Below are 26,634 nucleotides of genomic sequence, written 5' to 3'. Positions count from 1 at the left end.
TAAGGATAATAATCGTATTTGGAATATTGAATCATAGAATATTTTGAATTGAATATCGAATATTAGAATAAATAATTTGTATCGATTAATTAATATATAGTATCAAATACGAATTTCATGTTTTGCATTTATTTGCCACATTTTACATTTGTTTTATATTATTAATATTGCATTTTATATGAAAATTTTTATTTATTTTTATATTAATAATTTCAATCCATGAGGTTAAAATATGCAAATAAAATTTTATGAACATTTCCCTCTTCTTTTTTTTAAAATTTGAATTCCACACTTGTTTTTTTTTAATTTATAAAGTATTTTAATATTATTATTCGTCTTCAGATCATCGTCGCTTTTTGAATAAATCCTTTAACCATCAAATTTTTACAAAATAATTTCCTTATCTCATATTTGAAAAGATTTCTAAAATTTAGATGTTTAGTTTTAATATTGTCATCTGTTCTCTTTAAAATACTTTTATTTTTATAACTTAGATTTTATTATCTTTGAAATTTTGTTTATCACAAGATTTTTTATCATCTTTAATATTAATTAAATTAATTTTATTATCACATTTTTTAACATGTATTTTTTTATATTTTATCATATGATTTATATATTTTAAATCACATGATTCTATTTTATTTTCATATATGAATTCTATTGAAATTATTACAGTTTTAGTTGTTATCTTCAAATTTTTAATTTAATATGTTTATGTCCATAACATTTTGTATTTTATATTCACTAAAAATTCTCCTATTTAGCAAATTAATGTTTTTCCAGTTTCTATAAGAATCAGAATCATGATCAGCCATGAATAAACCAGGTATTATCTCTAAATTAAATCGATTATTTATCTCAATATTTTTGCTGCAAGATTTATCTTTGAAAATTTGGTAATAAATTATGTAATTCATTTTTGTTGAAGTTCTTGTTATTTTGAAATTTATTATCATAATGATAATTTTTCCTATTATTGTATGTCTCTTTATAATTATCATCTCATTGATCAGTGGTGTAGACAAAATAAAATTATTTTTTAATTTGTGAATAATTTTATTTATAAAACGGAAATTAAATATTATGTACGATATCAAAATGAAATATATTTAAAAAAACAAATAAGAATTTTCAATTTAAAATTCACATGGTTTAAATTAAATTATATGAACTAAAAATTAAATTTATGGGATAGTAGAGCCGAGGATGGAGTAAAGGTTTGATCAGCATATCTAGAATGATGATTTTTGAAAAACAATTATAAATTTAATTATATAATTTATATTGTTAAACAAATTATATAGTTTTAAAAATTTTAATTTATTTTTTTAATTTTTAATTGAAAGAGAAATCGTTTAATTTGGTAAAGATAAACAGTAAGCTTTTATTATTCTGCCGGTTAAGTCTTGATTGTTGATTGCACTTGAAACGCGAGAAGATATTAAGAAAAGAGTTTTACTCTGATGATTAATCAGGATAGTATGATAACTTACTTTGTGATGTCAAATTTTGGTATAAAAATCTCGACAGGATAGAGTACTCTTTGAGACCAAAAAATATTTTGCAGGCCTTTTTTATGTGTAATTGCACTTTAGATTCCCTGCCTAATATCAAAACATTTTATTTTTATTTTAGCTACCTTACCGATTATTACCTGCCTGCACTAATGAAAGGTCTTTTTCAACTTTGAAAAGGTTAAAAACCTATTTAAGAAATAGCACCAGTGAAAAGAGGTTAAATAGATTAGACCTATTAAATATTTATAAGGAGATTATTCTAGATAAAAATTTGATTCTAGATCATTAGCCAAATCTCAGAGAAAAAATAAACTCTTTATAAATTCAAAATTGCAATATAATTATAATATGTTCTTAATCATAAAATTTTTATATGCAAGACTTAATTATAATAAATTCTCAGTCATAAATAATATTTATATATTATTTATATTATATATTTTTAATAAAATATTACATTTGCAATAAGAGTTATTTATATTTTGTAAATATAATCATTTCTATTAATTTTAATTGTTAAATTATATATTTTTAAGAATTACTTATATTTTATTGTAATTATATTTTTTTTAAAATACAGTCATTTACAATAAATTTTCAATATAATAATCTGTATAAAATTTTTAGTTTGAAATTTATTTTATTATATATTATCATTAAAATAAATACATAGTTAAATAAAGGAATGTTATTTATACTAAAGTAACTAGTTTATTATTATCTACTTATTTAAATAATTTTTCATTTTAATTTCCTTTTCTTTTCAGAAATTTTTAAAAATATCTAAAAAAAATCCCTAAATTAAATTTCATTTACTTATTTGTTAATTTAATTATTAATTTAATCATTTATATTAAATTATCAATAAATTATTATACTTTGAAGCCTCTAGTCTCATTTATAACTATATCGAGGAAAATTATGCAATTTTATATTTAGGCTTTCATTTTTTGGTGGGCCAACTTACGACATGTGTTAAACCACACGATGAAATACGTTGGGGCCAAGAAAAAACATTTGTTTATAAAAATATATTAATTATTTTATGAAAACTTATACTTTTGGGATTCAGAATTATTTATCCAGATTGGTGTCATAATATTGAATTTATTCAGGTTCGAAAAAAAAGTATCTTAAACATCCTCCTTCTTCCACCTTAATCATTTATAAGTTTTCTTTATAAAATCCTTTATTTATATTTTTTTAACCTGAGTATAAGTGATACTAGGGTAAATATGTGATTTCTTTAGCCATAATGTTTTGTAAGCAAATGATATAAGTATATAAAACTGTCTAGTTGGCGTGAGGGGTAACCAAAAATTTTTGGTTCAAATTTATTTCTATAATAACATTCATAATATTGGCTCAAATTACATTTTATATTCCTTAACTATTTTTAAAAAAAATTATGATAAAAATGTGTTTTAAAGGTCAAAATAAATATATATCAATACTATATATTGTAATTGTATTACTATTAACAGTTTTAAAAATTATAAATAAGCTTTATATAAAAATTAAAATTCTATTTTAATATTTGAAAAAGTCATGTTTAAATGTATTATTAGGAGTTGATAATGATATTAACCTCGAATGTCTAGTATAATCAGGACTAGTTGAGACAATTTCTCATTTCATAAGAATTTTGGTATGTATATTAAAGCCTAGCAAAAACTTGGCTTAAATTTGCAGAAAAGGGGGTGGGGTACTATTTTACTTTTAATTGGGGCTCGGATTTAGACAATTATATTTTAAAAAAATAAAAAATGAAGTTTTGGCTTTATCTATTAAAATAAAATTATGTTTAAATTTCTCTTAGGTTGATGTTTTATTTTTTCTAATTTTATACAAATACACTTAATTTATATTTTTTGATTAAAAATTTCGGGACGGGCTCAGGCTTAAAAATCAAAAAAATAAAATATTTCTAATGCAAGTCTTAAATATATCATTATCAATAAAACATTGTGAATCTAAAGAATGGAATAAATATATATTAATTTATTTTATAGAGATTTTATAAATCATTTGATTCTACTAACACCAGCGAAATTCGTCGGGTAAAAAATTTATTTTTACCAAAATCGTTTTTGAGAAAAAAATATTAAATTCAAAAGTATGTTTGTTGTATCTAATAGCATTTTATAAATTAGAATATAGTTATTTCTAAGTTAGATTTTTTCCAAAATTCGGTCAAATAGTCCCGGTCTGAAATCCTTGTATCTCTTCTTTTTTTCAAAAATAAAGCAACGATATCTCTAAGATAAAAACCTAACTTTGGTCCAGGCCATTTAAACCTTGAACTTATATATTCATTTTTATATATCGATTTTCATATAAATTTTAAAAATTTACGGCAAAATTGTCAAAAATTTACAAGGTAAAGTATTAGATGCTCAATCCATACTAAAATATGATTCCTAGTATCATGTCTTTCAAAATCGTGATAAATGAATAAATATTTCAAATTTGTATAAACCCCGAAACAATGATATAGCTCTCAATGCTAAACCCTGCAATAGTATTGTTAAATGGTTAGATTTTTAAAAACGATTAACCTAATGCTTTAGTCAACAAATATTACGCAAGCCTCTAGATTTCATTAATAAATGTCCAAACCTTTTAGCTATCTATAAGCCAGATCTATTTTTGGCTAGAAGGGTTGACCGTTTTTATATGTCGAGACGTTTAGCAACACTACCCTGCAACAACGTATACAATTAAGGAAGTATTTAAGTTTTTTTGAATTATCATGGGGTTAAATTTTAAAAAAATTAGCTTATACTTATCTCTCAAAACTATTAATTAACAAAAATTCTCTTATCTTTAAATTTAACAATAAATGATAATTGGTAGAATTTAAAATTATAATGATAATGAAATGAATATCCTGGTTGGTCAATAAATACATATGTCAAAAACGGTGGGAATACATATGGAGTTGTTTATGAATTATAATATTTACTCAATGGGTATTAAATCCTCCCATATAGGCTAGAACTATTAAAAATTAAAAAATTAAAATATATTTCCAATAATCCAACGACGATACAATTAAGAATAAATTATTTTAACGTGCGTAAAATCGATATAAAAAAAATAATAAGAAGGGATAAATATTCAAATGGATCGATATTGAATGTAATCTCAGGTGATTTTTGTTATAATGTAAAAATAAAATAAAAAATGAAACCATCGAACAAAGGGATGTAAAGGTGGAAATATTGGTTTTATTCTTTTTTTTTCGATCCCATATTTAGATTAGGACGCTATAAATTTATTAAACTTATTAATATTAAAATTTTAAATATTAACAAATATTTTTATGAAAAAAGTTTTGAAATTATATGGTAGAGCCCAAAGTTATAATAATGAGTATTCCTTCTTGAATTCGCAAAATTTTAATCTAATAACTTCCAAGGTGAAATCCAAAGTTAGGAAATTCAGAAATAAATTGGATAATAAAGATTTGAGACTTTCGAGGGGTAGAAAAAGTCCCATGAATTCAAAGCTTCATGAAGCCTGTGTAGATGGTAAATTGGAGAAAGTGGAATCTCTCTTGTTAAAAAGTGACATAAATATGAAAGATGAAAATGATAGGTATGTAATCTTATTCATAGTATAGTTATTTTTTTTCCCAAATTCTATATTATAATTATATTTGATTAAGAATTTATTGGTTTATTATAAAGTAGGCTACTTTGCATTTCCTTAAATGATTAATTCTTCATATTTTAATTCTAAGGGTTTTTCTTATTTAAATAAGAATTTTAAAATATTTGTTAGGTAATATAATAAATTAATATATTTTAAAAATTAATTAACATAGAAATTTTCAGATAACATTTTAAATCATAATGTGTATTTTAACCAACAGCTGAAAAGATTCTATATATAAATTATATTAATCTTAGAACGCCAATACATATCGCATGTTTAAATGGGCATTTGGACATACTAAAAGCGATTCTGCAATACTGCCCTAACCTAGATTTTAGAGATAAATTTGGGATGACTCCATTGATTATAGTGAGCTCATTTTAGAATACTTTTGTATGTTAAGACAAATATATCTTTCAAGAATATTACTCCACAATGGTTTGAACTCTATCATAATATATTTTGAAATCAATTAGATCAATCGTAATATGCATTAGTAGTTTTTTAATCAGATTTTGTAATTTTTACTAATATAAACGAAAGTGCATAGCTTATAATCACCCCGATTTGGCTTACTATTTGCTCGAATCAGGGGCTAACGCTTTAGTAACCGATGACACAGGTTCAACCGCTTTACATTACGCTCTAAAGAATTCTTTTGAGGATGCTACAAAAATTTTGGTTGGATATTCAGACAATTTAAACATCAAGGATAAAGTTTTTTTTTTTTTAAATAAAAAGCATCTTTAAATATCGTCGTCACCACTGTAAGACCTCGTAAGTAGCATTTTTTTCTAAATATGTTTTTTTGGATAAATGGGCTCACTATAAGCCAGCTATCATCTCTCAAAAAATCGTGTCTCCATAACCAATTAAAACTATTTTTTTTATCAAATAACATAGCCACATATTTAAAACGAAAAAAAACAAGTCAGAGACCCTCATAATTTATATATATTTTTTTTTCAAATATTTGCTAATAAATTTTTTTTAAAAAAATTGTAAAATCAAATTTTGAACATTATCCAAACCTCGTTGGCATGGGGTTCGCTTATATGAATATTTTTTTGAAAACCATTCTAATGAAGGAGTATTATAATTAAAAGTTAAAATTCATTTATAATAATAATCAGTTAGAATAGTTTTTTGTCTCTACTGAACAATTTCAAAAATGGGTCTTGCAGTGGTGACGACGAAATATAATAAATATTTTTATAATAAAATAGTAAATAATTTAATTATATATATATTGATTCAATCTTTTATTTTATTTCTTAGGAAGGTATAGCACCTTTACATGTTGCGGTTGCTAACAAAGATAAAATAGCAACACAACTTTTATTAGAAAATGGAGCTGATCCAAACGTGAGAGATAGTGAACTCAAGTTTAATACTTTATACCAATCATTGATTTTTTTTTGAATCACATAACAAATTAATAAAATCATTCAAAATATATTTCGTCAGAACTCCGTTGATGCTGAGTTCTATTTTTGGGCAGGATGAGCTAGTGAACTTGCTAAATAATTACAATGCTGACCCAAATTTGCGAAGCGATGCCGGAAAGAATGCCTACGAATACGCTATTCAATTTAGTTTATAAAACTTACCTTTATATGTATTTAGATCTTAAAATATAGCCATAAAAAAATTATATTGCACATTATTAAGGACCTAAAATATAAGATAAGAAATGACCTAGTAAAAATTCCCTCCTAGAAAATATAACATATTATTTTATTTTTTTTTCAAAAGTAGGTTAACCCTATCCAAGACGTCTAAAATTGCTTTTCTAGGGCATTTGAGATATTTTGTAGTATAATTGTCCTGTTTCTTTTTTTCAATTGCATTTTTGTCCGAACAACTAAAAAAAATTATTCATTTAATGATAAAATAATATAATACTATATAATTTTGTTAAAAAAAATTTATTGCGTATTTTACCTTTTTAGATAACATTTCTTGTGCGGAAATCCTCCAAACGGTAACAAGGAGAACATCAAGTTATGAACAAAAATTTCGTTAAAATTAAATGATTGCCGATTTATTTTGAACAAATAATCATTTTTATTTTAAATATCTTAATGTTTATATATATATTTTAATATTATTTATTATGGACCCGTAATTAGGCCCGACGACAAAACCGACAATAATTAATCAGCCAAAAATTCAAGAGGTTTTTTTTTTAAAAATATATAAACATGAATAATATTCTATTAATTATTTAAACATTTTTATAGAAATTCAATAATGATACTTCAACTAATTCCAATGGTATTAAATGAATAATAAATTTTTTAACAGAAAAAAATATTTTAATATATAATTTAAAGATGATTTGGAGAAAGCTTTACCATGTTTCAATAGATCACAAGTAAATTTCTTTAAAGAAATTTTTTATGTATAAATATAATAATAATGAAATGATTTATTATAGGATTTCAAATTTACAGCACCTGTAAAACGTATAACCAAAATAGGGAAAAATATCAAGGATATTTGGGATGATAGCAGCGGTATGAGTAGCGTAATCAATACTTTGTTAAATTATCAATTTATTATTTAATTTCTTTTAGTAGTCAAAATGTTTATAGCAATTTTAAAAAGTTATGCATGGTATAGCAGTCATAATTTTATTATTTAAAATCCAATATATTTTTATTATAAGAATTATAAAATATAAAATTCGAATACAAAAGATGATTTAGGAGAACCATTTATTGATGATGACCTGAAATATTCTTTAGAGAAATATAAAAGGAAAAATTCGCGTTTGAGTATCCCCCCTCCGATTATTCCATCAAAGGAAAAAATATTAGCCCACGCCAATGACGATATTGACGAGGAGTACATTTGGAGTGACATCGAGGAGAACAATAAGGAGTCGCTTCCTCATATCTACGAAAACTTTACTGTGTATAAGGGTTGGAAAGATAATGAGGACAATTTTAAATCTGTACACGATATTAACATCGTATCACCTTTAAAGGATAAAAATGTGATTTCGGATGAAGAAGAGGATAAGTTATCCCAAGATTTTTTCGATAAAATCTTTTCAGAAAGCAAATTATCAAATGAAAAAAGGGATACTCCTAGATTGAAAAACCAAAAATCCGATATTCTGAGCAGCACAACGACAGAGGGTACGAATCGCCGATTAAGCAAAAACCCATTTATTAGTGGTGACTTGTTTGATACAAATTGCACAAGCGTAGACTCAATATTAGAAGATAAAATTAGCAAAAATGGGGACAGTAAAAAAGTAAATTCCAAAAACGTAGTCGATAAAAATTTATATCGTTCTAAAATTTCTGAAACTTCCATTGATAGCGTGCTTGATTTAATTGAACAGAAAAATGAAATACCACCTTTGGAATTTGATAAAGTTATCTCCCCAAAAGATATATTTCCAAATTTACATATATTTAATGGAGATAAAGAGTTATTGGTAGAAAACCCTGATAGATTAATAGAGAAAACTTTAATACCTGGTATAGTAAAAGTTAGTAATGAATCAAATATTAAATCAGCATCCACAAATGTTGAAGATCCGATCACTGTTAAGGCTGAAAATAGTTATTCCAAGAATAATGTATATGCTAATGCCTTTTCGGAAAATGACTTAGATATGATTAAACCCTCGCTAGTGTTAAGCCCTCAAAAGAAATTAAATTCAGAGAATAATATGTCTCATAAAACAACGTTTAAAAATTCAAGAATCTCAGGACCTAACGAATTTCCGCCTTACGTTTATTATGAAAACCGTTTTGGGAATTCTTGCAATAAAATAAGAAATAACTACTATTTTGATGAAGTTTTAAATGGTAAAAATGTATTCACTCCTTTTGCGAGTGACCCAGATATGTTAATTGAGAGAAACTTAGGCTCTTCTATGTTATTTGCTAATGATCAAACCATAAATTTGAATACAGATGGGAAATTAGCAATGCTAAATGAAAAGGTTTGTTAAAAAAAAATAAGATTCCTAGAAATTTTATGAATATATAATGTATATTATTTAAAGAGGTATGATAGATATCAAGGTGATAATTTATTCGATACCTCGGGGGAAAATATTAGAAGCACCATTATTACTAATCGTCAAATAACCGGTAAATCATATATATATTGGTTTAAATTTTACTATTTATTCGTGTAATATACAAGATAATGTACAGTCTTTTAACGATGACCTGCAAAAAATAATGTTTCAAAACGATAATTTTACTCGAAAACTAGAAAAATTAATCAATAATCTCTCATTGTAAGTTTCATATTATTATTATTGGATATAACTGTGAAATAAATGCCTAAGACAATGTTGGAATTAAGGCAAGACAACCAATAAAAAACAAAAAATTTGCTATCTCTTGCTTTTGTTTTGCATTTGTTTTGCTTTTGTCGTGTTCTTTGCTTTTAGATTCTATTTTTTCATATATTCATATAGTATATATATATATATCATTTTTGGTTCGAATTTGATTTTATTAAAAACAGATGCTTATTTACTATTTTTATAAAATCCACTTTCAGAGCCTTTTTATATCTTTTTGTGGATGCTCCAGAATCGCCTATAAATTTTTTTAGGTAACATATATAATTAATTAAGACTTTAGGGAATAGTCATACTTATTTTAAAAAAAATTAAACTGTGTCCCAATTGAATTATTATCACCTGATTTGGTGAACTATGATCAGGGTGACAAATTGAACTGAAACAAATCTCGTAATTTTCGACCATAAGCATTACTGAATCGGTATTAAAAAAATTTAAAAATTGATAAATAAACCGTTATGAATTGAACCGGTTATGGTACACAACGTTTTAAAAAATTTATTTATTTATTATAAATGGTTAGCAATTTTAAAAAATTTTTAGAATATTTTTATTAGATTGTATTATGGATCAATTAATTTGTTTAATATAAATTGGAAAACATAAAAAATAACTGAAAGTAACAGAAAGGAACCTATATAAATTTCTAAAACAAACGAACTAATATAAATTTTTCCAAAAATAACTCGACTGAAAAACTCCTTTTAAAATGTTTAACTAAGAATCGGAATAAAATTCAACCGTTCATAACGGTTTAAAGCTCTGACTATGGGCGTACGACCAGTCTCTTATCAATTTTTTTCTGCCATTTGTACATATAATAAAATCTATATACTTTTAAAATAAAAATTAGAATATATTACTTAGGGTACATTCATAGCAAGCGCGATGCGACGCGATTAAACAAACGATTGAGTTTTTCGTATCTCTTAATTACAATCATAATGATGCCATAAAATTATTATAACTAAAAATTGATCTCATTAAAAGATTTTATAACCTCCATCATCTGTTAAATTGCCTTGTATCGCATTTACTAAAAATCTAAGCATTTTAAAATCGATATGCCTGAATTGATTAGTATAAAAATCGCTTGATAATACAAAAATATTGTATTCGAGTCTAATTTTCAAATTATTTAATTATTTAGGAAACTTCCACAATTCCATTTCAATAATATACTTAATAAATTTATACAACAAAATCAGGCGACAAATTCGTTTCGCTAGAGGACAAAGTCTTATTATTCAAAAAATAATTAATCTATTAAAAATAGTATATAAAACCACATACAGTTTTACTTCAAAAAAAATTTATTATGTTTTTGTTTCTTTTTTTTTTGCTTGCATATTTTTGAGACATTATTTTAATCGCGTTTATGGTAAATAAATATTTTTTTCATATTGGTACAATAGTAAGAATGTTTTTATATTCGTGGCCAAGTGCTGTGAATGTTTTGAAATCGAAAATGCACCATTTTAGAAAAACTTAGAAGCTTCAGGCTCTCGAAAAACATTCCTGATTCTCGAAACGTTCCGAAAATTTATGACTGCAGAACGGAAAAGGAACATTTTTAATAAAATGCTCTTCTTCCAGGTTCCTAGATTTGATATATAATTTATGATATAATATTAGTTCTTTATAATTAATTTTTATTTATCTTAAGAAATCCTTCATCAACTGATAAAGTAATGATAATCTATATTTAAAAATTCATAATTTTATTTGTATAAGAAGGAATCACCAGATCTGATCTTTATAAAAACTAAACTAGAGGACATAATTAGCCGTCAACAAACTTCATATAATTTATTAGATAATCTTCAACACCCAGAACACTCTAATTACAAAAGGCTTTTAGATCTTACAGAAAATTTAAGAGGTATAGAAGATGCTGTATGTAATCTAAAGGACTCGTTTGGGGATCAGTTAAAGAAAAAAACTGATTTGATACTAAAACGAATAAAGAATGTCGGGGATATTAAAAACGAAGACCATTTGAGAGAAGTTTTGGACGAATTTATGAAAACTCAAAAAGAATTAAAATCTGACCATGATGTGATGTTAGATCAAGTAATTGATTAGTTTATATAAAAAATAATAATCTTAGAAATAAGTCATTATATTAATTTTAAATTAGGGTTGCGGGTATAGCGAGCACCTCAGTAAAGTTAAAAGTATAATTTATTCGAGAGTGTGCATGGAGGTAATTCTGGGAAAAATTTGATCTTTTTTTCTATATAAAAATTTTATATTGTTATAATATAAGTCTTGAGTATATTATTTATAATATACAAATTTATTTAAAAAATCATATGGAAAGGATTGAAATCATAATTTATGGTCTTATTAAAAAATAAATACAATTTGTGTGAAATTAGGTATCAATCTCATAAAAGTAATCACAAGCCCTCTCTGTCATTAATATACATTTTAAAACATTTTTGGTATCTTTTTGGTTCAAATAAAGTAATTTTATATGATTTTAAGTAGAGAAAATATATGGTGAATTCCATATCAAATCAACAAAAAAAAGTCGATTTTCAACCCGACCCCCTTTAATTTTTCTTAAATTTTGTATATTGGTAGTATAAGAAAAAAATAAAATTTTACCTTCCAACACTGGTTACCCGCTAAGATATAGCCGTTTAAAGCGTGGAAAAATGGTACATTTTTGACAAAATGCACTTCATTTATTTTCAAATATCTCGAGAAATAATTATGTAAGAAAAACAATTTAAATTTTATATTGTAGCTTAATGAAAGTTCTTTAAAATTACATAAAAATAAATATGATGGACATTTTATTAATATCGAAAACCGGATGTGTAAAACCGGAAATGGCCATAGAAAAAAAAGGTATTTTTTTTCAAAATATTTTTTCTCTAGATAGATATCACACTGCTTTATATTTGTATAAAATCCTAGACTGGGATGAATATGGGTTTAGGAGTTATCACTCTTTATATGGCTAAAATTGAACAAATTTAACATTAATATCATCATATTTTAATTTAATGAATAGTTATGAAATAATGTTAATTTAAAAATTATGTCAAAATGATAAGCCCTTACTTTTTTTTATCTTTATAAAAAAAATTTGAGAGGTGGCTGGGATAATGAGCTGTTTAAAACTTTAGTTAAATTTTATCTCGAAATTAAAATTACTTGACAAAATAATTTTAAATATTTTATTTAGCATTTCCCCCATATATTCAAAATTAAAAGAAAGGCTTAATTTATTGATGAGAATTCTATAGATTATAAAACATTCAAACAATGGATAGCAGCTGATCGAACTACCCTTGAAACACTGACAAAATCCGCTGACGAATTTGTAGATTATTTAATTGAATAATTAAACAATTTAATTCCTCATTTGTTTATAGCTTCACGATAATCATTAATTCGAAACTTTTTAAAATTCAATTTAAATGTTGGCGAATTCTTAGTTATTGCAGAAATTTCAGAAAACTATGCATTTGTAGTGCAGAACCATGCTCAAGGATGTAATCAGACCAATAATCAATATCAACTCTTTTATAATTTATTACCGTAAGAACAATATAATAAAACATGTAAATTTAGTGGTTATATCAGATTGTTTAAAGCACAACGCATGTGCATTTTATTTATTTTAAAATTAATCGTATTCTTGAAGGAAAGATTTAATAGAGTGGCTAAAATTTATTATTTTTCTGATGGAGCAAACCAATATAAAAATAAAGATTTCATTAATCTCTACAATCATGAAAATGATTTTGGGATAAAGGCTGAGTGACATTTTTTGAAACCGCACAAGGTAAAAGTCCATGCCACTTGGGGGCCGTTCTAAACGGTTAGCGGCTTGAGCAAGCTTGCAACGTCCATATAAACATCACATATTGACAACAATAGATTTATTTAACTATGCAAGAAATAATATCTATGGGGTAAATTATATGTTTGTGAGCAATAATGAATATATGAACATAGAAAGTCATCTTGAAGGCAGGTTTTTGAGAGCAAAGAGAATTTCTGGAACACTAAGTTCCAAGATTTTATTCCCCTAGACGAAAACAAAAGTCATAATTTATTAAAATTCCTTGGATAATTATAATATATGATGTATTTTAATTATAAATTTTTGATTGTATTATATGTAATGCAATTTGAGGCAAATAAAGTTATAAATATGTTTAGAATTATTTTTTCAAGTAACTTCGAGACAAAATTTAACTAAAGTATTAAACAAAGCTCATTATTCCAGCCACTTCTCAAAAATTTTAATAAAGATAAAAAAACGTAAGGACCTGTCATTTTTTAAATTAATATTATTTCATAACTATTAATTAAATTAAAATATGATGATATTAATGTTAAATTTGTTCAATTTTAGCCATATAAAGAGTGATAACTCCTAAACCCATGATCATCATAGTTTAGGATTTTGAACAAATATAAAGCAGTGTGATATCTATCTACAGAAAACATTTTCTGTTTAACACATCCGGTTTTCGATATTAATAAAATGTCCATCATATTTATTTTTATGTCATTTTAAAGAACTTTTATTAAGCTACAAAATAATATTTAAATTATTTTTTAACATGATTATTTCTCGAGATATTTGAAAATAAATGAGGTGCATTTTGTAAAAAGTGTACCATTTTTCCGGGCTTTAAACGGCCATATCTTAGCGGGTAAACAGTTTTGGAAGGTAATATGTCTTTTTTTTTCTCTTAGTTATAGCATATACTACCAGTATACAAAATTTAAGAAAAATTAAAGGGGGTCGGGTTGAAACCTTGGTTGATTTGATATGGAATAGACCATATATATTAATTTAATTTTTTAAAAATAAAATTTAATAATATAGGATTCAAAATAAATTTTAAAAAAGTTCTCAAACTATATAAATGTTTTAATAAATTATATTGTGATATATTATTTACAACATAACTTGTGTAAAAGATTGCTAAATTAAAGGATGATTTGGAAGAAACTAAAGAAAAAACTAAAGCCAATATACTCACAAATACTAAAAATGAACTCCGAAATCACACTTTCAATGAAGTTTCAAAACATGATACGAATTATAAAATGATCGAAGAATTATATTCCCAAAATACGTCCCTGAGGGTGAAAATATATATGTTTCACAAATAAATGTTATATTTGTATTTTTATTTCTTCTTCCTCGCAGATTAAATATATGGAACAAATCAAGGAAAATCTATCTAACAATAACGAGTAAATTATTTAAATATTTTAAGCTAGTGTCATAAGATATTTTGATTGGCTGATAGCGCATCGATAGTCCAGTAAAGGGGGGTGGGGGTAAATTTTTACCTGTTTATTTAGGCTATATTTGTATGATTACTTATTTTAAAAAACTCATTAATAATAAGATTAATAAAAAAATCTGAAATATATTGATTTTTAAATAGGAATTAGGCAATATTGAGCATAATTATACCTTATGACATTACAAATTATAAATTGTTTTATTTATTTTTATTTAAAATCTTTATTTTCACATCAGATATTAGAAAATATTACAATAAGATAAAATTTTGATTATAAATAAAAAAAAATATACATGCCATATATATATAATTAGTCAGTTAAGGCTTTAATAAAAATTACTAATTTATATAATAATAATTCATCTTTAAATGAATTTAAAAACATAAAAATTTTACTTTTTTTCTCTTTTTTGGTCTGGAGGGAGGGGGGGGGAGATAGTATAAAATTATTTAAAGAGGACTCATGTCCAGGGATGTGAACCCTCCATCTAAAATAATGGGTTCGGGTTCAGGTGGGTTCAGAGTTCGGAGATTAGAAAATTGATGACTTATTAAAATTAGTTATAATAACAGAACAACATTAAAAAATTTATTTTAATTAGTATTGCCATAAAAATTATTTATCATCATAATTACAATATATTCGTGATTTTATACTTCTCTTTGTCTTACTATCAATTTAATAATTCACAAACAACAATATAATAAAATGGATATTATTATATATTATCATTATTTATAAAAAAAACTTTTAAAATCTGCTTTGCTGGGTAAAATTTAAAAATTTTACGAAAAATGGCCTATTCTTAAATATGACAAGAATGATTCCACGAAAAAATGTTTAAAAAATGTTTTTTATAAATTAATATATTTTTTTGAATAAAAAAAACAATTGTTTTAAATAGGAACTCTTTTTAAATAGGAAATTTTTCATAAATTCGTAAATTATACAAGTTTTTTATATTTATTATTTATATAATTTAAAATAAATAAAATGAAAGTTTAAAATAAGAAAAATCAATTTTTTAAAAATTAAAAAAAAGAAGCCATGAACACTAAATTTAAAAAAAGGGTTCCGGTTTGGGTTCAGCAAAATTCGAGGGTTCAGGGGGGGGGGGGGGGGGGGGTCGGGTTCTCATCACTTCTCACAGATGACTCCGTCTATATGTCATTTTAATTATATAAATATAAAGTTACAAATGTGTTTGTCATATGGTATGTATAAATTCAGGACATGGGAGAATCTTCGAAATTGTAAATACTATACACGTGGTAAAATACGATTTCGCAAAATATCAAATCCTTAAGAATTAAGATAATGTGCGGTATAAATAATTTTAATTTTAAAGATTCTTCCATACACTTATGCAAAGGATTACATTTAATTTATTAATTACCTTACGTGCAACATTATATATTGATATTATGTTTAAGGAATATTGTATTATTATCATAATATTTAAAATATTTAAAGGAATCACCTTGTACAAAACAAGATTAGTGATCTGTTCGATAAAGTTAACTTTCTAAAATCTATCTTAACACAATTAATTGAAGACATTAGGGCTCATGAAGTATATATTTTTTAAATAATAAATATATCATTTATAATAAAATTAAAAATATTTTAATGCTTTAGACTAGAACCTACATAAACCTGTCGGGATGCGATCCGATCGAATGTCAATCAATCATAATCATAGTCAAATATTAAGGCTGGATTTATAGTGGGATCAGATCCTATACGATTTAACAGCTTATTTTGAAAATCTACTAATGATATAATTTTTTCTTTATTAATCAATAATTCTTAGATTATTATCACTAAGAATTAAAAATAAAATCAACTGTTAAATCGTGTGGAATTGGATCCCACTATAAATGAAGCCTAACTGAGTAGAGTGAACCTTGCTTTTTAAAATATTCGTTCGTTAGGTTTGACTTGAACCCTGGCCAAATTTTACATTATATTGTTTTTCTAATGCTTTTATATAGTATATATTCTTTTTACAAAGAACACCAAAAAAATTTATTTTTCTCTGGCGCTTATAATTAACACCTATTTCTTTAATTTTTTGAATCGGACTTTCTTAAATAACACTTCGAGTCGAACTTAGAATTTCAAAAAAATAATCTGATCGATCGGACCAAATTTTTTTAAATTTTTTCTCGGATCGGACATCAAAAAAAATAGCTATTATTTTGGGGAAAGTTAACAACCCTTTAACATAATCTATTTGATTCATACAGAAATATGTCCTTCCCCGCAAGATTAATAATGCAGTGCTAGGAAAAACATTATTCCATATTCATCAAATCAAGTCAAAACTTTTAAATGTGTTAAAAGAAATGGAGAAAACGCCTCAAATTTTGGTAATAATGAAATTTTATTTTATCTTTCAAATTTATAAAATGATTAAAGGATATAGTAGAGGCGGGTGCTAAGTTCAAGAACGCATCATACAGTGATAGGTAAATAGTATATTGATTTGGTTATGATTTTTATATTATAAATGAATTTTTTTTTATAATAAGACCCTCAGACATGGAATTTGATAAAGGCACATCATATGAATTAAATCTGATTTATCATATCATTCGCCGAATCACATTGATGATAAAATATATTAAACATGATAATGATAAAGAAGATATTGCTGTAGATTTGACAAGTATTCTCGAGGCATCTAGAAATGAAGTTTTTGAAACATTCAATAAGCAAATCTTTAATTTCTAACCATTTTAGGTGATAAAATTAAAAAAAGAGAAATCCGAATTACTAAACGCTAACACAAAATGGATAAATTCTTTGCGGGAAACCCAAGAAGGTAAGATATCATTATAAACAAATTTGTTAAGTCTTGGGTACCGGTCGACTTAAAGCATAGAGAGGTACCATTTTTTGCAAGTCCTTATTGAACCATCAAAAATCATTTAAAGATTATTATCTACAATGACAAGTCACCTAATTGGCGTACCCAGGATTTTCTTAAAAGAAGTCTTGGGTTCCATATAAAATTTTATTGGTTGGCTTAAGTCAACTCCTTATTCCTTTTTATATTTTTAGTAAAATGCTTAAAAATTATTAAATTGTATATTTTTTAAAATTATTGTATTATATTATAATGACATATAGTGAGTGCATTCATTTTGTAAAGGGTGGGGGGGGGGGAGGAATTATTTTTGCTACTTAATATAATGAATAACTTTTAATTTTTTTGTGGGATATGCCCCCCCCCCTCCATGACGCTATTGAGGATTTATAGAGATTTATAATAATCATCCTTCAAAACAAACATAATCATATGACTTGAAATGGAAGTCTGATATAATTAAGTCGTTTTGTACCTTTTATAAGTTTTAAAATTTTATTTTTATAACTTTATAATCGATATAAAATATCCACATATTTTTTTGCATATATTTTATTAAAACAGAATTGGATAGACTCAAACATGATCAAGTTATTATAAAATTATCACTTTTCTTAAAATTTAACCTATTGTTTTAGAGTTTTTCTACGATTGAAAACACAGTTAAATTAGAAATCAATCAAAAACTAGGAGAAATCAATACCTTTCTTCAGAAGCAAGTAAATACTTTATAAATATTAGGTATTATAGTTAAAAAAAAATTTTCATTGTGCCGTCTGTCCTCATATATTATTATTCTTTTTTAATTGTTTATTTAGTTTATAGAAAATAAAAAGATCGATGAAGCAAATGCGAAAAATATGACAAAACTGAAAAAATGTTGTGCCGCTAAAATCAAATATTTGAAGGTCTCGAGAATTTTGTTAGCATTTTTATACATCTCTACTTAAGACTGCACATTTATCATAATAAAAATGAATTAAAAAGTTTGCGATATTTTTTGAAATTGAGATTGATCTTGTTTTTCATATGTACTGTAGGTCAATTTTTTTTATTATTTAGACGGCTCTCAAATGAATTTTTTTATACATGCTGACAGTGGGCGGATTCTCAACCCACAAGCCAGTTTTTTAAATTTGACACCCCCCTCCCCCCCCCACCCTCCTTGCCTCTTTTCCATAATTTATCAAATAATATACACACCGTCCCATTGGCTTAAGAATTATTTTTAATCAGCCTGGAATATATTTTGAAAAAATCAACAAATCGTCAATAGAAAAAATAATTGAGTAATAGTATAAATAGAAATATAAAAATAAATGAGATTATAAGAAATTAAAATACGAATATGACGCATTGGGATATGCAACCCATAGGGATTGGGTATCTCTCAATTTTAAATTATTTAAAAAGGGTAATTATAAATCTAAAAATTTTAATGTTGCCGGAAATGTATTCCATGTGAACTTTAGTGTGTTTTATATTTAAAATAAAATCTATATAAAAATTAATATAAATTAATAGTAAGTTCATGGCAAATTTTTTTGAAATTAACAATTCAGGTATGTTTTAAACTGTAATAGAGGTGGCCCTACCTGACTCTAAAACCCAACCCACCAACCCGTGAGTTGAGTCGGGTTGGGAAAGTTATTTTTCAGATGAGTCGGTTGAGTTTGATTGGTAAATATTTTTGTTATAACTATGAATTTGATCAATATCAATAAATCATGGTTTGATTCTTTATTATTTTATCATATTGTTTACTTTTAGATTAATTCTTAAAAGATACTAAAAAAATAAATAGAAAGATAAATATTTTTTTTTATAATTTGATTTTCAGTTCGGGTTGGGACGGGAATATAGAATTAATTTTATGTTTAGATTGAGTAGGGTAAAAAATTTAACTTTATGGGTTGGTCGAAAAATATTTTTTTCCTACAGATTAGGTCGGGTAGAAAAATTTTGTCTTTTGGAATGCACTTCCTTTACGATTTCTCAATTTTAAAGCCATAGTATTAAAATTGAGAGATTTTGAATCCCCATGGACAGTAGCGTACGCAGGAATTTAGTGTGGGGGGGGGGGGATAATTAAAATTTTTTTAAATAAAATTATTGTTATTTAAAAATATCAAGCATACATTTATTAGGACTAATAACTATTTCTAATATACAAATTTAAATTAATATGAATTATAAAAAATTAAATATATAAACCGATATATAAAAATAAATTTGATTTAAAAAATATTAAACGAATATAACCGGCGGCATATAAATACTTTAAATAAATCTGAATTATAAAAATTAAGTGGATATAACCAGGATATGATGACTATAAAATAAATAATCCATAATAGAAATTTAAATTTTTTTGAGCTTTTAAAATTTATATATTTATAAAGTATAAAAAATCTAAATGTTGGAAATATGAATAATTATATTTTTTATGTAAAAGAAAAATATATAAGACATTAAAAAATGATAGCACAAGAAATATTATAGAAACATTATATTTTTATTATGTAAAATCCAATCTTCGTTGGGAGAGAGCTAATTTTTCAATTATCTCATCCGTGTTTGGCGTCAAATGCCTATGAATATTCAAAAGGGCCAGACCATTCAACCTACTTTCAGAAGTTGTACTTCTTAGGTACGTTTTTAATCTTCTTAAAGAAGAGAATGTTCTCTCATTAGTTGCAGTACTAATGGGAAGAGTTGCTAATATATATAATAATTTCAATATATTGGGAAAATAATCTAAAAGATGTTTGAAATGATGCAAAGCATCATAGCATTTTTTGGGACTATATCAACCATAGTTAATCTTTTATACCATAGTTGGCATTCAGCTAATAAAGCATCATGAGATACATTAATGTCTTCATGATAAAAATCTTCCAAATATTTTATTTTTTTCTATCACCATCTGAAAAAGGTTCAGAGGGCTTTTGCGGAAGTAATATCTGCAGATTGATAAGTGTTTCTTGATAAATTAAAAACCTTTCATTTACTTAGGTTATAAATGTATCCAAAAGAGGTATAAAGACATTTATTTTATAATATTCTTCTATTGACCCTATATTAATATTTGGACGATAAGTTTGCCTTGCTGTAAGTCGAGGGAGACAAATATTGAACTCGTATAGCTCTGCTTTTGATTCAACATTAACATATAAAATATGAAATTCCTCATCAGCATTAGCTCTAATTTCTTTGAGTTCTAATAAAATTGTCTCTGCTATTCTCATCATCTCAATCAAATCAATTTCAGGTTTTTGAAAAGTATTACATAAAATAGTTGTATAATTAAATAATTTATTAATACATTCTAATGCGAAAAAAAATTTTAGTATAAGTATTGAATCCAGTAACTTGCTTGCTTCTGAAGAAATATCTTTTTCAGACATTGTGATATTTCTATAAGAGCATTAATAATCGGCTCTTCTAACTCGATAAAAGCTGTTACTGCTTGATGTCGAAGACTCCATCTTGTTGGACAAGCTTTTTGCAATTTTTTTCTCCTTGTTGGGCAAGGAGTTTCAGATATAATTCTGTTCAAAATATTTTGACGCTTGGGGTATCTAAACATCTCATAGATGCTAAATATTTTACCTGATATAAATATAAAAAATTAATTTAATAATTAAAAACCTAAGCAATTTGATATCAATGGTAAAGAACATGAATCCAATATTGCTAAGTTGAGTGAATGGGCAGCACAGTGGACATATATAGCTGTTGGGCATTTTTTTAAAATAAATGCCTGAAGCCCATTGAATTGTCCACTCATTGCACGTGCTCCATCATACCCTTGCCCACGTATTATATTTATATTTAGCTATATTTTTTAAAATAATTATATAATAAGATTAATTATTACTTTTAATTTTTTAAGATTCACAAATATTACATCAGCTAAAGCAGACCCAGTCATGCTTGAAACAGGAATAAATTGGAGAAACATTTCCTTGATAATGTTTTTATGAGTATCTACATATCGCGCACACAACGACATCTGCTCAATGCCAGCAATGTCCGTGGTCTCATCTGCCAAAATTGAGAAGTATGGGGCAGAATTGATTTCAACAATCAATTTTTCTAAAATGATATTGTTGCAAATATTAATTATCTCATTTTATATCCTAGGGCTGAGATAAGTAGCATTTTTATTGGTACTCAGGATCTCCTAATGCTTTAAATTTTAAAAGTCCACGGAAATTACCTTCGTTATCATTATTATTAAAATTTAAGCTTCCTGAATCCTTGTGGCCACGAAGTGCTAGGCCTTGCAAGCCACAATATAAAATAGCCTCAATAGTTAGTTTTATCTTGCCTCTATTTTCTTTTGCAATTTTAACCCTATTTTTATCAATTATTGATGAAATGGGAATCATATCCCCCTTTTGAATTGATTCTTTTGAGGAAATCATCAGTTCACAGCTTTTGTTTATTAAATTATCATACTATACTTTTTTGCTTTTTGGCATGATTTTCACCTTCAGCGTTTTTTAAAAAAAGTCTAATATCCATGACTAGAAATTTGAAAATTATAATACCGGGAATTAAAAATAATAGATAAATATTACGCCACAAAGAAAACTTGAAAATGAAATTAATTGATAAAGTAAATTAGTAAATGAAAAAGGTAATAATATAAAAATTTAAAAAGAAATAGATATGAATAATTATAATAAAATATAAAATATAAAAAATAATATTTTTGAAAAATATGTCCCGGCATCTGCATTTTGGCTTTGGGGGGATTTGTCCCCCTGTCCCCCCCGCTGCGTACGACAATGCCCATGGATTCCAAAGCCGAGCCATGGGGTTAAGATCAATATTTTTATATGATTTTTAATTTATTATATGAGAAAATATGTTAAGGCACACAATTTAAGAATAAAGCAGTTGGTAGTTTAATTAGAGGTTTTCATCAGAGAAATTGTAAGCCCTCCTGCCCATTTGGATTAAAAAATTTTAATATTACGTGAGACAGAGGTTGGGTTAAAAATATATTTAAAACAATTGGCAAACTGGCTGGGGAAAAATTTTAATATTATGTGAGCCAGAGATTAGGTCAAGAATATATTTAAAACAATGGGCAAGCTGGTTGGGGAATAGTGAAGGTCAAGGTCCGGTCTTTGGTCCGGACTAGGCCGATACCCTCGGATCGGACCGAACCACGGTCCAAGATCGATCCAGACCGTGGTCCTAAATAAAAAGACCTGTAATTTAATTTGTTTTATTATTTTATTAAATGTAAGAGTATTATATAAACAATAAAATTTATCCATTGGTATTGAAGAAAGTGATTTTGTGTTTGTGGAGGGCATATTAAAATTAAGAGTAGATTGTGTTTTTGAGATATTTTCATTTTCATCATTAGAAGAATATATTTTATATTTTATCAGATGTCTGCTTAAGGTACCTTATTATTTTATTAAGAATAAGGTTAAGTTATTTTGACAATGAATTATTCAGACAGTTTCTTAAGAAAAAATATAGAGTTGTTAAAAGATATTTTTTAAATGGATCTAGATACAGATACATAGTCAAAAAAGTTATCTAGATCCAGATGTCTAAAAAGTTTTCTTGATACGGATACAATTTTAAAATGTATCAAGATACAGATACAGCGTTAAATGTATCAAGATACAGATACAATTTTTTAATACTCTTATAATTGCATAAACCTAAATTAGGATTCTATTGTGAAAATGTATGTAATGAGATAAAAACTTTAGATATCACATTTATCAAAATTAAAATAATATATAAAAATATATGATTAAATGATTATAAATAATTATTTGATTTCAGTAATAAAATATTTTCAGAATTTTGGTCCTTAAGGCATCCTCGTTAATCCGTAAAGACTACTAAAAAGCCTTTCTACCGGGGCACTTGAAGGGATTGTGGTGTTATATTTTATGAATAACAATTTTATATCAGGATATTCTTTAAAAATATAAAATCTGGGCATTCATTTTCGAAAAAATTATTTAAAATTTGTTGAGTATCAAAATTTAAATCATTATTAACAATCATATCTGCTGCTGCGGGGTACTGAAAAAAATAGGATATAAAATTAATTGTTTTTTTCGCAGGTTATTTGTTATCAGTTGAAGATCTTGATAATTCATCAACTAATCTTTGTATTATTAATTGTTTTTTTCATTAACAGTGTTTGATTTTTTCTCTTAAAATTGAAAATTACAATTTTAAACATTTTATTTAGTATCTATACCCTTAAATGTTTTACAATGTTGCAAGTTGAGGTAATGCTAACTGAAATTTTCGTATTTTTTTTATAGATATGGCAAACATTTTACTATCAGAGATTTGTTTTTTTTTATTTTGAGATATTATTTTAAAATATGCTCTATAAATTGGCCATGATAACAATATCTGAACTTGTTCATGCTTCATTGATTATTACTTCTTCTTCTTCCTCCTCATCACTATTAATATTAATCTAAAATAAATTTTTAAAATTAGTATAATAAAATAAAATTAACTAATTCCATTGAAGATTAAAATGGCAGATTTCTTGAGTTGCATTGCAATATCAAAATTTGTCTGTTTTATTGAAAAACTCTGACATAATGTTTACTAAATATATATCTATTTTTTTTATATATTTTAATATTTTATATATATATAATTTTTTATTAGAGTAGTCTAAATATTTTTTATTATATATACTTAAATTATATGCTCAAATGAAATAAAATAAATTTTGCATTCAAGTATTTTTGTTTATAATATAAAAAACGTTAAATAAAAGTATAACAAAATGTATCGTAAAAGTATCTAAAAACAGATACAGATACGTCTAAAATAATATCTAGATACAGATACAGATATTTTAATCATATCTAGATACAGGATCTAGATACTTTAACAACTCAAGAAAAAATATAACTATATAAATAATAACCAAAATATTTTAATAATAATAATGCTTATTTTGATTAATTTATTGCTTAAAAAATTATAAACAATAATTTTGTTACATGTTGCTGACGATACATTAAATTTGGTACTGCAGTGAACACATACTCTATTTTTTTATTGGGACTATAAGTAAAATGTTTCTTGGACAAACTTATGGTTTTCATATTGTAAAATAAAAATTAACAAAATCTAAAATAACTTCTCTAGAAAATACTCATAAAATAGGAAAAAAATTATATTAATTAAAATAGTAAAGCAAACTTAAATAATAATAAATGACAGGTCCGGACCGCGGTCTGGACCGTAAAACCTCAAAAAAAGATCGGTCCGACAATCGGTCCTGTCCCGGTCTAAGACCGATAGGACCGGACTGTTGACCTTCACTGGGGAATGTGTAATATTTTTTGGCAGATTATTTATATCGTAGATTTACATATTTTATATAATAAAAATAGCTTAAAATAAATAAAGAACCAAACCTACTAATTAAAAAATTTTTAAGCATATACGAGTGGGTTGGTAAAATTTATTTTTTAGATAGATGGATGACCGGGTTAACGTTGGTTGTTGGTGGGGTAAAAATTGTCCCATTCCGAACCTTTAAGTTCAATTACCATAATCTGGTAATATCTTCTTAAAGAAAGAAATTGGTGGCCACATGAAATTTATTCCTACACCATCACCACCCCCCCCCCCCCTCCCCCAACCAAAAAAAAATTTACTCGTTATCCCCTAGGAGTCTACCTTGATAAGTCAAATAGCTTTTTCCCTTCCCGGTGACGTTTAAAGTATTTAAATTTAGCATGATTTTTTTATGGGGGGGTGGGGGGTGGGGGTCGGTTACGACATATGGTATACTCGTGAGATCTCCTTATATAATTATAATATATTAATTTTTAATTAATACCTCTTTTTTAAAAATATTTTTAAAAACAATAAAATATTATAATATAAAATGGGAAGACTAAAAAAAATAAAATATTATATATAAGGCACAGCTATGAGTAAATTAACGCCAGTATTTAAGACATTTTAAAATTAAATAATTTATTTTTTAATTAGCATGGTCAAAAATAATAAAATAATTTTCCAAAATTTTTAGATGTCACTTGTAATCAAATTTTATTTTTCATAATATCAAATTTAAATAAGACTTTTTTTTGTGCCACTTTTAAAATTAGTTACTGAAGGGGTTCCTTAAACATGAATAATGATTTTAGTTAAACTAGACATTCTTATGCATTCATACAAATCCTAATCCATTTAATATTCAAAAATCATTTAATTTTAATGTAACATGTTTTATAGAAAAAAAACCCTGAATAGAATTTTTGTTATTTTAGATGAATTTTAAACATATTTATTTGTTTTTATGTTCATTCCATTTCTTCATAATCATCTGTTTGCTTCAGATATTTTTCTAAATGCTTTTAAAAATTTTTATGTTAAATGTTAAAAATCACAAAAACCCTTTCATTATACAAGATTTATCATCTATGACATCAGATGATATATATTGTTAAATTATATGATTAGTCCATCATATTTTACTTTTTATTACTTTAGCATTTATTTTCTAAAGGTTTTCATCAATTTACCTGTAAAATTATTATATTTTTGTTGATAAATTACTTTTACTATTTTTTAACTTACCTTTGTATATTTTAACCTTGAAATACATAACATGATTTAGTTTTATATTGCTAAAATTAGTCAAAGCTCTCAAATTTTGATTATTCTATTCACTGAGTAAGTGTTTTATTTATAAGAAATTATTTATATAATAATTGAAATTATAAAAATATTTAATTAATTATTTAGGAATTCAATAAACACTTGTTAGCAGAAAGGGAGGTTTTATACACCAAAATCAGGAATGCGAAAAATGATTTTTGAATTCAATTATTACATGGCAGACAATTATTTATTATATGTTATAACATTTATATAATTATCTATATTATGTTATATAATTAAATGACTCATTTGTCCTTTCA

At 25.3% G+C, this 26,634-nt stretch overlaps 1 protein-coding gene across 4 annotated transcripts; it reads left to right on the top strand.

The window, feature by feature from the left end:
• The first annotated feature begins 653 nt into the window (after nucleotides 1-653).
• LOC135925088 (ankyrin repeat domain-containing protein 18A-like) lies at nucleotides 654-26,634 on the top strand. Of its 4 annotated transcripts, none has more exons than XM_065460253.1 (27): nucleotides 654-829; nucleotides 4,942-5,120; nucleotides 5,435-5,549; nucleotides 5,724-5,897; nucleotides 6,459-6,565; nucleotides 6,648-6,775; nucleotides 7,133-7,183; nucleotides 7,313-7,359; nucleotides 7,424-7,457; nucleotides 7,517-7,557; nucleotides 7,621-7,699; nucleotides 7,883-9,144; nucleotides 9,208-9,295; nucleotides 9,351-9,447; nucleotides 11,186-11,207; nucleotides 11,257-11,592; nucleotides 14,473-14,640; nucleotides 14,705-14,751; nucleotides 16,282-16,381; nucleotides 17,058-17,180; nucleotides 17,230-17,279; nucleotides 17,343-17,505; nucleotides 17,554-17,635; nucleotides 18,245-18,270; nucleotides 18,319-18,399; nucleotides 18,499-18,588; nucleotides 26,459-26,634. In XM_065460253.1, exons 2-27 carry the CDS (start codon nucleotides 5,020-5,022, stop codon nucleotides 26,531-26,533), a joined length of 3,687 nt encoding a protein of 1,228 aa, XP_065316325.1. In that variant the 5' UTR covers nucleotides 654-829; nucleotides 4,942-5,019; the 3' UTR covers nucleotides 26,534-26,634. The 4 variants fall into 4 exon arrangements, with proteins under 4 accessions (XP_065316325.1, XP_065316324.1, XP_065316326.1 ...); XM_065460252.1 differs by having other exon boundaries at nucleotides 11,254-11,592; XM_065460254.1 differs by having other exon boundaries at nucleotides 11,254-11,592; nucleotides 18,499-18,602.

Source organism: Gordionus sp. m RMFG-2023, chromosome 2 (genome assembly GCF_954871325.1).
Source record: "Gordionus sp. m RMFG-2023 chromosome 2, tfGorSpeb1-WG-v2, whole genome shotgun sequence".
Classification (NCBI taxonomy): Eukaryota; Metazoa; Nematomorpha; class Gordioida; order Chordodea; family Parachordodidae; genus Gordionus; species Gordionus sp. m RMFG-2023.
Note: the sequence above shows the minus strand (reverse complement) of the source record. Positions and strands in the feature narration are given on the sequence as shown.

Bases quoted from the DNA above. Each gene is read 5' to 3' on its own strand.
- LOC135925088 (XM_065460252.1), top strand. From the start codon at position 5,020: ATGAATTCAAAGCTTCATGAAGCCTGTGTAGATGGTAAATTGGAGAAA. The intron at 5,121-5,434 runs GTATGTAATCTT...TATTAATCTTAG, and splicing joins ATGAAAGATGAAAATGATAG to AACGCCAATACATATCGCAT. The intron at 7,700-7,882 runs GTATGAGTAGCG...CGAATACAAAAG, and splicing joins TATTTGGGATGATAGCAGCG to ATGATTTAGGAGAACCATTT.